The sequence below is a fragment of the Daucus carota genome, chromosome 6, assembly GCF_001625215.2.
Source record: "Daucus carota subsp. sativus chromosome 6, DH1 v3.0, whole genome shotgun sequence".
Taxonomy (NCBI): Eukaryota; Viridiplantae; Streptophyta; class Magnoliopsida; order Apiales; family Apiaceae; genus Daucus; species Daucus carota.
Window position 1 is genome coordinate 5468256 of NC_030386.2, and position 13630 is coordinate 5481885.

Below are 13630 nucleotides of genomic sequence, written 5' to 3' on the forward strand. Positions count from 1 at the left end.
AAAACAAATTTAGTTTTTAAATAAAAATTATTCGTTCCTTGTCCATTTTCGACTTTCAATAATCAAATTGATCCTTTTTGACCAACTATTAAGGATAATTTTTATTATTCTAAAAAACTGAAAGTTACATTTTAAAATAGATTGTATTACTTTATAATGATACTCCCTCCGTCCCATTTTAACTGCTTTTGACTTTTTTACACGTATTTTAAAAAAATCACATTTAAACATAATTATTGTTTATAAAATTTATATCAAATAAAAGTTTAGAATCTAAACTTTTATTTGATATAAGAATTAAATTTTTTTATCGAGTGTATATACTATTTTTTTACATCTCAATATACGTGTCAAAAAGTCAAACATCAGTTAAAATGGAACAGAGGGAGTACAATTTTATATTTTCATTTATAAAAAATATATGTATAAAGTACAGTTAAACTTTAATCAATGTAACTATTAAAAATTAACTGGACAATTAAAAAGATATTGAATGAATATTTAAATTTGACATCATCTCATCCAAATTTAAAAGTAAATATATACGATATACTACATATTTATATACAATTTATGATTCACTTTCGGATGCTTAAATTTGAAAGTTGGAAATGATTTAAAACACGGACTTAAAACGCAAACTTAAAAAACCAAAATCCAGAAAATTACCTCGTAGTTTCAAATACATTGACAACTCAAATACTCATTTGACAGTGTCCAAAATTTTTATTCCCAAGTAAGATTTTCTTTTTCTAAATTCAAAATTATCAAATTTGAAGATAGATTTAAATATAAATTCGACTTGCCAAATTTTCATTGGTCACTTTAAAATATCATTATAGTTTATAAAGCAGAAACTTGGCTCGTAGACCACTTAAGACAAGACAACACTTGGTAATACTTGCACCAACTGCAAAGCAATGTTTCAGAGCATCTAGGGAGGAAATTTTAAAGCAAAACAAATGGCACTTTGTCTTCAAATAAAAGCAATAGATCTCAACACTTGAAACACTCCAATTCTCCATATTGATTTCTTCATCCTTAAAAACAAAAGCACTTGCTTTCAACCTTTACCGAAAGAATAAAAAGCTTACGTAATATGATAAGAAGTTGATGTGAGACAAGTGATTTCCCAACCACAAAGGTGTACAAAAGCAAGCGCAACAAAGAGCCAATCTTCCCCTGGCAATCTGCTACATCAACTGAAATCACCAGTGTTCATTTCTACTCCTTCCCAAAATCAGTACTGTAATGAGCAGTTGACTCAAGTTTCTTTGCTTCATTCAGTTTGCGGACAGCCTGAGATACGTCAACACATTTCCGCTTAGGCAATCAATTCATAAAAGAAGCAATGCACGCACATTTGATACTATGAACATGGAGGCACTATTTGCTGGGGATAGAACTTAAAAACTAATGTTGTGTTCAGTTGGAGTGAATGAATTTGGAAGGAATGAAATGAAATTTGAACTATATAATCAACAATTGTTGAAAATTTCATTCCACTCCATGCACCCTAAACTAGGGGGCACACCCCCAACTTGGAAGGAATGTTCCATTCTCTCATATACCCAATTTCTTTTCAAACTCATCAAAACAATTTTGCACTCCCTAATTTTTTTATTTTTTTAAATCTTCCCTCCTACCTCTATTTTTTACTCATTTCATTCCATTCTCTCCAACCAAACTCAACATAAGGGAAACATCAGGTGTTTTGTGGTGTAAAATTGTTGAATCTCATTTCCAAATCTTATTGTATAAAGTATATAAGAATCAACAATCAAGCCAAGTAGCAAAAGCTTATCAGGTTTATATTTATTTGTTGATTGTCTGTGACATGACATTGATACAAATAACTTGACAACTTTGAAAAGTTTGAAGTGATTATATTAAAACTGGTGTCCAATTAGTAATCATTATGTTCAACTTAAATGCCAATTACCTTCATGAAATCTTCATGGATGACATAATCTCGTTCCGCACGAATAGCTGACATTCCAGCTTCGGTGCAAACATTACGGAGATCAGCTCCATTGAAACCCTAAAAAATGTGGGTTGTAAATAATAATTCAAGCTATTCCAAAAATTATATCAAAAGGCCACTAATATTAAAAAGGCAACTCACCTCAGCCAGCTTAACAACAGCCTCATAATCGATTTCCCCGTGCTTGGCAATTCCAGCAGCATGAATCTTTAAGATTTCCATTCTTGACTGTTCATTTGGTAACGGAATCTCTATTTTCCTGTCTAATCTGCCTGGACGTAGAAGTGCAGGGTCTAGAACATCTGGTCTATTGGTAGCCATGATCATTTTAACCTATGGCATTAAAAAATAAAACATACTTACATATTTTAAATAGACTGTAAAGGTGAAAAAACCAAGTATTTTACGAAAATAACAAGATAAAAAGCAAATTTATTTAATTGGATCAGAACCTTCCCAAGCTGGTCAAACCCATCTAGCTGGTTAAGCAACTCCATAAGTGTTCTTTGAATTTCACGATCAGCACTGGTTCCCTCGCTGAAACGACGCCCCCCAATGGCATCAATCTCATCCATAAAAATGATGCAGGGCTTCACACACACACACACAAAAAAAAATTCAGAAATTTTGAATAACAAACATACTTCTGTAAACAACGTCTTTAATTCTAATTAGTGAGGATATCCATTAATCTTTTCCTCTAGCCTTACTTGGTGATCACGAGCATAACCAAACATTTCCCTGATCAATCTTGCACTCTCACCAATGTATTTATCAATTATCGCACTAGAAACAACCTGTATCAGTTACCACATAGGTAATGTTATTTTCCTACAAAATGAGCTCTGAAACATATAGAAAAACGAAAAAGGAATATAAGATAGCAACAAAATCTAATGGTCATACCTTTAAAAAGTTAGCATCTATATTGCTAGCAATAGCTCTAGCTAATAATGTCTTGCCTGTTCCAGGAGGTCCATATAGAAGAACACCCTGACATATGACGCAAACTTGAGGTAAGCCACCAATTTCAGTTCAGATAAAGCTGAAGCAAAACTTTTTTATATTACTATTTTGTTACAGCATAGCTTACCTTGGGAGGTTTAATGCCAACCCTTAAGAATAGCTCCGGGTTCATGAGAGGCAATTCTATTGATTCCCTCAGTTCTCGGATCTGATCTGAGAGACCTCCAACAGCTGAATAGCTAACATTTCCAGGATCTTCATGAAGCATGTTATACACAACTGGATCGACCTGATGAAAAAAGAAAACTATTAACAAGGAACTCCTTTTGTTTGTAAGCAAACATTAAAATGAAGACATCAGAAGCAATCAAAAACTAGATGATAATGAATTACTAACTTCACGGGGTAAAGCTCGCATAATTGTAAGAGTAGTCATATCAAGAACCACTCGTGTTCCAGCAGTAAGTTTTTCCTTGTCCACCTTACTACGACAGCCAACCACATACCTTGGACCGCTGCTAGCTTTGACTATCACTGGAATTGTAATATGCATGCATAAACAGAGGATTGATCATCATAAAGAACATTTATACAAAAAAAAAAAAAGATTCATTATAATGAACAAATTGATTAAAGACTAACTTTACATGAAAGACATTACTTACATCGCTCATTATCCAAAGGCCTCAAGACTTCACCGATAATTTGTCCAACACTCTGAAGTGACTTGAGATCATCTTCAGTCTTAGCATACTCCTTTTTCACAGTACGCAAACTATCCCTCACTACATCAAAGCCAAACAAAACAAACTAATCAAAAAGCAAAATTACAGCAACCTCATATAAATCATATAATTCATTAGTCTCGTATAATTGTGACTATAAACATTGAACCCCAACTCAAACAAGCTACAGCACACCTCCACAAATTAATAGCCGGACACAGACTAGAAAAATTCATCAAGTAATAGAGATTATTAACTAACCTAGGCAAAAAGCACCGATACCAACAGACAAAATGTAACAGTTAATCAAGGTCAATTAGTAATTAATCGAGGTTTTAGGTAAAATATATGTTTCCAAACTTAAAATTAAAATTCATATATTGATACACACAATCCAATTAAACATAGTATAAGACAGAATCCATTACAAAGAAACAGCAAACAGTATGAATCTAGGTAAAAGAAAAAGCTCATCTAATCTAGAATATACAAGAGATATAAATATGTTTAAAGGAACTAGGGTTTGGATCTGAGAAAGGGACCTCCGCGAACACGGGACTCGAGCTCCTTGTGTTGGAGTAACTTTTTCCGATAATCGGCGGTTGCGACGCGGCGGCGCACGGCTTCTTCAGTCTCGCCTGACATTTTTGATTCGTTTTTTGAGATGAGAGCAGATTGTTAAGTTGAGTATGTATAAACTCAAATTCCCAACTTGCTCAACAAGATAGTAGCCTATTTAAATTCGATGCCTTCGTGGGTCGGGTCGGGTCGGGTTTTTAACCCCAATTATTTTCAGTTATATTTGTTCGGGTTAAGCACGCTTCGTTTATATTTTTTCTTAACAAAGGATGATCAAATCTTATAGTATCAATATTTATGTTTATAAAATATATGGATCTTTTGCTACGTAACAGTCAAATAGTAAAGAATAATCAAAAAAGTATATTGTACCAAATAAAACATAATGATATCGACATAAAAATGTTTCAGATTAATATCAACTAATATAATAGGAAAATACCACAAAAATTTATAATAACCCCAACTAGGACATACTTTATAAATATATATATTAAATATTTGAAATTTAAAAAAAATATACAAGTGATAAAGTATCTATTCATTCTTTTGTAATAGTCATAATTGTGATTAAGTAGATATTGAGTCTATATTAGTTTGGAAGGAAACTGAAATATGACTAGTTAAATTTTAAAAGTTAATTATATTAAATTTAAGAAAAAATAGCTCGACTAGTTTTATATTCTTTGAGGTTAAATTAGTGAAACCTGTAGTTAAGGTTGTACAAAACCGAATCAGATCGAAATAATGAAGTGAACCGCGCAAATTCGGTCAGTTTTGGTCTGGAGGATCGATTAGAGAAAAAGTCAACACATTTACGAATGTTATAATTAAAAATATGAAAATATCATTAAAAAAATTATCAAACAATTATCTGATTTCTAGAACAGCATTTTTTTTATCAACATTTTTTCTGACTACACATGAATTTTTAACAGAAATAGAACCTAAAAAATTAGTGTGCGAATTGATTTTATAAGTACTCTGCATTGAACATGTACTGTAAAACATATTGATTCTTTGTCATTTTTTTCAACTCTAACAATGAAAAACGTAAAAAAAATCTTTGCATTTTTAAGCTTCAACCATTAATATAATAAAATATTTAATATAACGATAACATATCATATCATATTTGGAATAGAAATTATAAGTTTTATGGATCTGTAAGTCATATTATTATGAAAATTTAATAGCAGTAACTTAATACTGTGAATAATACAAGAAACAATAAATAAGTATGATACATGAATCGACATATTGATGAACATATACATATGAAATCAGACAATTAATCAAATTGAATCAATTTCACTAAAAAAACTCATTAATATTAATATTGTTCATTACTATGTTCATTCTATTATGGACTTTGTTCTGAATTCTATAATATCTCATATTAATAATTTGGATGAGTTTGGATGTTAGATTTCATATATTAAGTTTAATTGATACTTAATTGTGTAATTATAATAAATTAAAATTATTTTTCTATGAAAAATGAGTGTTATGTGATGTTCTTTTCTAGAAATGTTTTTTTTTAAGTCTAACTATATGTTGCTGCATGGGTTTATGGAATGCCAATTTTTAAATGAAGAATTATACCTTAATTTTACTATTTCTAAAAAAAGCTATAGATAATTTATCATACTCCCTCCGTCCCATCCAAATATTTATATTTGATTTGGACACAAAGTTTAAGAAAATAAGTAAAATAAGAATGAGAAGTAAATATATTGGAGAAAAGTTGTGGGTAATTAATTTTTAAGAATTTAACAAAATTACCACGTTGACTAAGTTTTTTTTTTTTTTTTTTTTGCGATTTTACTATCTTTTAAAAATATTTGCAAACATACCAGTTTTTAAAAATATATTTGTAAAAATACAATCTGCAACTAGATTTAACTTCACTTAATTGACCCCGTAGGTAGGGACGGAGCTAGACTTTTGAAGTAGTGGGGGCAAGATATACTCCTTTCGTCCCCTTTTACATGTTTATTTTAGTTTTCGAGAAGTCAAATTGACCAATTTTTGACTAAACATTACAAATTATTTATTCATTATTTTTAATGAATAGACTTTTGAAGCAGTGGGGGCAAAATATACTCCCCCCATCCCCTTTTACATGTTTATTTTAGTTTTCGAGAATTCAAATTGACCAATTTTTGACTAAACATTACAAATTATCTATTCATTATTTTTAAAATCCGAAAGTTGCATATTAAAATAGACTAAATATACTTTCTAATGATATAGTTATTATTATTTTTTTCTATTATATAATACATGCAAATTTCAGTTAAAATATAGTCAATTTGACTGGTCAAAAGTCAAAATGGACATATAAAAGGGGATGGAGGGAGTAATAGGGTGAGAAAGAAAGGAAGGGGGCAAAAAATTTGGTATAAAAGAAGGACACCTCCTTGGTTAAGATAAAACACCTCAACCATGGAGGCAAATAAACAATTTGATGAGAATAGTAATATAAATATATCTATATTATGGGAGTCAGTGGGGTAAGTACCCCCACATCCCCTTCTAAATTCGTCCCTTCCCGCAGGTGTTGCAAGTATGATGTATCTGATTGCAAGTATATTTGCATGTGATTGCAACGGTTGCATACAATATTTTTGCAAATATTTTTAAAAGTTTGTTGATTTTGCGAAATTGTTAGAAGCACTTAATTCGTACCGTTTGTGTAAAAAGTCAAGAAGCACTTATAAAAAGTTAGGAATGCTGGCTTTTGTTTCAGGATTTCTACTTATTTTCCAAACACTTTAATCACTTATAAGTATTAACTTGTTTCTAACTTCTACTCTACTTTTTTATTTTAAGCAAGAAACACTTATTTTAATCTCATCCAAACGGCCCCTTAATATTTTTATAAAAACGTATTTTGAAATTATATATTTACGAAAAAATTCCTTAATTTTTTATATTATAAAAATTTATTTTGAAATGTAAAGAATTTGAATAGACGTCTAAAATAAATGTGTAAAGAACTCTTTTGGCGATAGTATGTTCTTAAAGTTATTTTATATTTACTTTGATACAACTTTAACGTGAAAAAAGTCAAAAACATAAAAGAAGCACCGCGTGTATTTTTATTTTTATTTTTGTCACAAAGCACCGCGTGTATTTGATTGTATTGCAACCTGAAACACCCCCTCACCACTCACCAGTGTCGCCGACGGCGTGAATGGTAAATTCTGCTCTTTTAAGCCTATGTCTCAACTTTCAATTTCAAATACTTGCATTTATTATATTGTTATTAAGTCATCACTAAATTTATACATATTAGATTTCTGTGTATATGTTTAGATGCACAATTTAATTGCTTTCTTTCTTAAGTAAATTCTCGTGTTTATCGAAATTTACAGATTAGAGAATTTGATGTGTTACGACTAGAATTTGTGACGCTATAATGTATCAGCTTATTATGAATCAGATGCTACAGTGGAATCAAAATTATCAGATACTAGGTCCAACATCTCTCTGTATCTTGTTGGGAGAGCTTTCGAGTTCTAATCCCGTAATATTCCTCATTTCGACACTTAACACAATTTATTTTGGCCCCAACTGATATACTATTCCATACGAGATGATATGGGCTTTTGAGTTGGGGGGGGGGGGGGGGGTTGTTATGGATAAGAGAACTGCTAACTTAACACATGATGATTCTGGAGTTTTTTCATTTGGATTTCTTAAGTGTTTTGTTAGGCAGCAGACTCTTACCACTTATTTTATTGCACGGCTGCATTTTATGTTGGTTTTTTGGTAAGACGCCAAATTTATTGTTTATCTTATTATCTGGTTAGATGGTTGCTTCACTGAAATATTTTCTTTATTTGCTGATTGAGGACAGTTCTGTTGTATTGTTTTCCTTATATTGTCGAGCAAACTAGTTCAGTTGTTGCAGTAATTTATATAAAGTAACTTTATGTTATTATAAGTGAACGTAGTTACATTTGGTATGTTTTTATCTCTTCCATTTTGTGTCGTAGCTAGCCTGTTCTAAATTGAGAAATGATCTGTTATAGGTCTAACTGACTTGATTTCTAGTGTATGTTTAACAGCATAAGATGGCTTTCTATTCAAGGGAACAGGAAAAAAAAATAAAATCTTGGAAACTTGGTTTTGGTTTTCTTGTTGATGAGGTTGTTTTAAGTCTTCACTGGGACAGCTGATTTTCTTGATTTGCTTTCTATTGTTGTACTGATCATTGCTTTGTCTTCTGTAAAGAAATCCCGACATGGTTCACCCAATTAAGCTTGTGGTTTTGTCACTATGTTTAAATTTGCTACTTGTAAATGTTTTCATATCTTGTCATTCACACAAGATGAATCAGTTATGAACTCTTAAAGAACCTGGTATCTATCTCCTCAAATATATTCCTGTAATTATAGAGCTCAATATGTCTTACACAGGTGCCAAAGTCAAATTCAAACATGAGTACGAATCTGGGCACAGGAAATCCACTGTTGAAGCCAGTTGTAACTAAAACAGGAACAGCCAGTAAAGGAACAGTTGGAGCTTCTCTTGGTAAGGTTGATATCAGCGCAAGTGAAAAAGCCTACAGTTTCCAAGTTGCTTTGGCTGGTGTCTGTGGCAACCAAAGTGAGTAGTTAACCTTATCTCAGTTTTTTTTGCCTCATTTAACCTGAATATCTATGTATACGTAGTACAAACACTATGTTCATGTATTGTTCATTTCAAATTAAGCTTATCTATGTTGTAAATATTAAGTGATATATATTCCGCGTTGATATGATTGAAGTTGGAGAGAACTTTTAATAAATAACAACATAAAGCTGAGACTGAACTTGATACCCCTTCTTAAGGGGGATATCACAAGGTCATGTGTCAAGCGTATGTGTAAGAAGAAATATATATGTAAAATCATTCTAGTTCACATTTGATGGATTGCTGAGTTTATCAGATTTCCTCACCTCCTCACCATGAGGTAGGAAGAGAAACCACTTTCTTTTTTGTGGCTATTACCTCACCATTGACCTTGAAAGAGACAACTTTGGTTCTGTTACATGCTAATGATCTTAAAACATAGATACCAGTTGGGGCTTTGCCCTATTTAGTATAGTACAAGCCAATCAATACCAGCTTTTGCCGAAATAATATAATTTCTGAAACTTACTCACTTCAGAACATAGGTAACAAATAGATGTATTATTTCCTAATTTGTTTTTTACAATTTCTGCAGCTATAAACCATCACATTTATGTGTTTATTTTAGCTCAACAGCTTTGAACTTGTTTTGATCATGATTTAATGGGTAACTCCTGCCTAAACAATAATTTTTTTTAAAGAGCATAATGCCTATTGAGGGGGATTGGTTAATGGAATCAACTTGGTTTTCATAAATTGGAATGTCATTGCCATGTTTAGATGTTTGGTGGGGATTTAATGTCATTACATTCTCATTTCCATTTCCCATTCACGTCTTTGATCCAAATGGCCCTGAAACTGTTGCCAAGTCTAAGCCTCAATCATCAGCATGATCCTCATTCCATATTTCTGATACTTTACTGCCAGAAGTAGCTGATAAACAAATCCCCATCTCGAATATGCGACAGTTCCATTAAAGGAAAACTTAATACTGATGGTTTTTGAAACCATAATCTACTTAGTCCTGAACAACTAATGAATAAACCATGACTACATCTGCGGCTGTGGTACTCGCAATGTTATCAATCTCAATTTCCAGGATTACAGGGCCAGGGCCATGGAATAGCTCCGCTGGTTAAAGGTGTTCAAGAACCCGCTTTAGAGTTAAGATCTGTGAATAGTATTTCTATACAGGGTAGGAATGTTTTTTTTTTTTGGGAGGGAGGGGGGTTGGGTTGTTGCCACCACTCAATTGCCAGCTTTCTGTGGAGAGCTACGTTACCCGGACTCTTCTTTTTGCCTCGAATACCCGTGTCGGACACTCGACCCCGGACATGGGTGTGGACACTCTGACACTTATTTTAGGCCAAAAACATGTAAAATTTTCAAAATATTGCCGAGTCCGACACTCGGACACGTATCCAGTTTGGACACTTTCAGACGAGTCCGGATAACATAGGTGGAGAGAATACAGGACAGCTGGAAAGGATAGGTTTGTGCCAACCCCTAGACCCAATAGTATGCGAAAGCATTTACTTATTGTCTATGGCATATTGTGTGTGTGTATTTGCATGTATTATATGTGCTCCCCAATTTTGTCATATTGGTCATATGCTCTATGATACTGCAGTGGTCATAAATCAGTTATATTTTCATGTAGTGATACATATATGCTTCATTAGCAGACTTGTGAATTTTTTTTCCCCTTCAATACACTAGGTAACATGAAATGTAGTGTCCGGGACGACGGAAGGGTGAAAATAGAAGGCGTTGTCACAGATTCTAGTCTTCGAAGTGACGGGGTCTTGTATGAGGTGAAAGTGCAAGAGTTTTCCCCGCCAGGACCTTTCTCCATTTCCTTTGATTTGCCGGGACCTGTTGATCCCAGGTTGACTGCTTTCGATTTTAAACATGGTATCCTGGATGCTACTGTGATGAAATTCAGAATACCATATTTTCCAAACAACCATTGATTTTCATCTCAACGTAGAAAGCAAACTTGTTAAGCATATTGCAATTAGACCGAGTATCTCATTTAGGATTTTTCTCACATATTTCAGTAGGGATTTTGATAAAGATGCTGATATGATGCATCCTCATCATACTGTCGTCCATGAGTAATTGTCAGGTGTACTTTTGTCAGTTCTGGATCTCAATTGAAGATATTATCATGGTTTTAATCGCTGACAGTTTTATCTTAAAGCATTTGTGTTGGAGCAAATTAGACAATGTCTCGCAATTACTTGGCAGTTGTAATTCAAGATCAAATTTCAACTCTGATTACACACTTTATGGTACAAAAGTGAAAGCAAAAGTAGAGAAAATAGCCGAATTGCCATATTGTGAAGAACAAGCAGGGCAGATAGCAGGAGAAGCAGCAGTGGTAAGAGAAGGTAAGTATTAGCACTTGAGGGTGTGGTTACTTATTTTTTGCAGGAAAAGATCCTAAGCTGTATATTCCACAAATGCCTTCGCTCATGCCAATATTTCTCCTCATTCGAATGTAGCCTTTTTCTCCCCACTTGGGTCCCCATGAGTTCTTAACAATGATGTAGTCCAAATCCTTTGTTGTTCCATACCCAACTGCAGTCACTCCATGGTCCACCCGAAATCCACAAAACCCGTCAAAAACACCCTACAAGAAACAAAGAACCATTGTTACAAGGTCTGACTACTTGACTATGTACGTGTCCGGGTATATGTGTATATGCTTCTATAAATTATGTAGTGTCTTCCAAATGTATGAGTTAGGAGGAGGCTTACTCCTCTGTAAAACTGGAAATCACGTCCAGAAGCCGAGATACCCACACTTATGGGCTGGTGAGCAAGTGCCTTCAACATGCTTTCTTCGTTATTCTTTGGTAACTTATGGTACCCGTTAATACTTACTAGCTCAGTTTGTTCCTGAAATATGATCTATTAGGAAAGACTATAGTTCATATTATCTTCTTACAAATAAAGCATACATCTAGCTAAAATACCTTCTTCTCCTTACAAGTTCCTTCTTTCATGACATAAGGATAGTCTTCCTCTTTACGAAGCCCGCCATGAGTCATGATGTAGGTGAATGCATGTTCCATGAGACCTCCATGGCAACCTTTGTTCAAGGAGGTATCACAATCAACTAGCTCTTGCTCAGATAACGACGTTAAATTTCCGGTCACGATTTGGTTTATTCCCTCAACAGCAGCTACTGCTGAGAAGGCCCAGCAACTTCCTGCATACAATGTTTCAACTTGTAAGTGTTTCTTGGACTAGCCATCTTTCAAGTCATGATTATACAAAGAGTTTGTGACATATATACTTACCACAAGAACCTTGGTTCTTGACATTAGTGACAGCTCCATTCTCCCTCCAGTCAATAGATTTCGGCAAACTCACAACATCCTTGTATACGAAATCTTCAGGACTTGATTCCTCTTGCTTCTCGAGGTAGTCCACATTGAGCCCCAAATACCTGTTTCTGAACTCTTCCTGGCTTAAATCAGCAAACTCATTCAATCCAAGCCAGTAGTTCCTAGTTTTCTTGTTTGTTTCGTCAATGTGCATAAGGTTTTCCTTGAAAATCTCAAACCTATGCAACTTGTCGTCAATACTCTCATAAAACTTGCCATGCTCTGCACCCCATGATTCAAATAAGGTATTCAGTTTTAGAGTGCACTTCAAATCATCTGGTGAGTAACCCAAAATTGAGAAGTCTCGAGCTAATGCGTAGTAGGCAAAATCCGCGCAAGAAAAACACAGAACAAGTAATGACAATGTTGATGAAAAAAGTGTCATCACCCCCCTTCAATTGACTGAATGTTAAGAAGTATAGAAAGAAGAAGATGATATAAAGATGGATGAGGGCATGGGTTTATATATGGTTTTGCACTTGGTAAATACTCTCGCCTGTCCTAATTCTTTTGTCTTGTTTGACTTTTTGCGGTCAAATTGACCAAATTTTGACCGGTAATAAATAATTATTCTTACATGATCTCTATAAATTGAAAAATATATCTTAAAGTAGAATAAATGTAGATTTTAGTAATATATTTTTTATAATTTTTTTAAAATATTGATATATGTAAATTTTAGTTAAAATTTAGTCAATTTGACCACAAAAAGTCAAATAAGACAAAAAAATTGGGACGGATGGAGTAGTAAAGTTGTTGAAATGTACACAACTGAACAATAGGAGGCGTTAAGGTTGGATTTCTTCTGGTTAAACTTTAGGAACAAGCATGTCCTGTTCTGATTGTAATATTATTATAAGATGATTAAACGAAAAAGTTGATGTTGAAATGTACAACTCTCGTAGAGATTAGAAGACTATTGCCGCCTACTTTGTTGCTTATATGAGTTGTGTTGAAAATATGGAACATTGTGGCCACATGTTTATATTATTGTTGCTTATATTTATTTTTATACAATAAATATGTAAATATTTTGAAGTTATGATTAATGTGATAAAATTTGTGTAAAAACTATATTAAAATTATTTATGTAATATACATTTTTTTGATAAAAGATCCCACATTTAAATTTAGCCTAAGAAATATTTTTTTGATTGAGCTGGCGTGTCCTCATCTTTCTCAATCTTTCTCAATCCGGCTTCCTCTGGACTGTTTTTCAACTTATCACCAGTCATTACCTGCTACTACAGTCCAAGTGCTTTTGTTTACTATAATTAGCTCCTGGTGGCACTAGAGAAAATTTGCTCCTCTCATTTCTCTTTTTTCGGCAATTAATTCAAGAACCTCTAATTTGGAGG

The 13630-nt window shown here is 33.2% G+C and overlaps 3 protein-coding genes across 3 annotated transcripts; 1 reads left to right on the forward strand and 2 right to left on the reverse strand.

The window, feature by feature from the left end:
• Positions 1-874: 874 nt before the first annotated feature.
• LOC108192915 (26S proteasome regulatory subunit 10B homolog A) lies at positions 875-4385 on the reverse strand. Its single transcript, XM_017359451.2, has 10 exons — positions 4218-4385; positions 3616-3735; positions 3348-3484; positions 3078-3239; positions 2891-2977; positions 2695-2781; positions 2437-2574; positions 2126-2317; positions 1943-2041; positions 875-1299 (listed from the first exon to the last, which is right to left on the reverse strand). Exons 1-10 carry the CDS (start codon positions 4318-4320, stop codon positions 1225-1227), a joined length of 1200 nt encoding a protein of 399 aa, XP_017214940.1. The 5' UTR covers positions 4321-4385; the 3' UTR covers positions 875-1224.
• A 2933-nt stretch (positions 4386-7318) lies between these two features.
• On the forward strand, positions 7319-11079 carry LOC108224529 (increased DNA methylation 3-like). Its single transcript, XM_017399177.2, has 3 exons — positions 7319-7456; positions 8682-8871; positions 10597-11079. The coding sequence occupies exons 1-3, from the start codon at positions 7454-7456 to the stop codon at positions 10848-10850; spliced, it is 447 nt and encodes a 148-aa protein (XP_017254666.1). The 5' UTR covers positions 7319-7453; the 3' UTR covers positions 10851-11079.
• A 29-nt stretch (positions 11080-11108) lies between these two features.
• Positions 11109-12721, reverse strand: LOC108224526 (cysteine protease XCP2-like). Its single transcript, XM_017399176.2, has 4 exons — positions 12186-12721; positions 11859-12094; positions 11641-11781; positions 11109-11512 (listed from the first exon to the last, which is right to left on the reverse strand). Exons 1-4 carry the CDS (start codon positions 12655-12657, stop codon positions 11297-11299), a joined length of 1065 nt encoding a protein of 354 aa, XP_017254665.1. The 5' UTR covers positions 12658-12721; the 3' UTR covers positions 11109-11296.
• Positions 12722-13630: the final 909 nt, after the last annotated feature.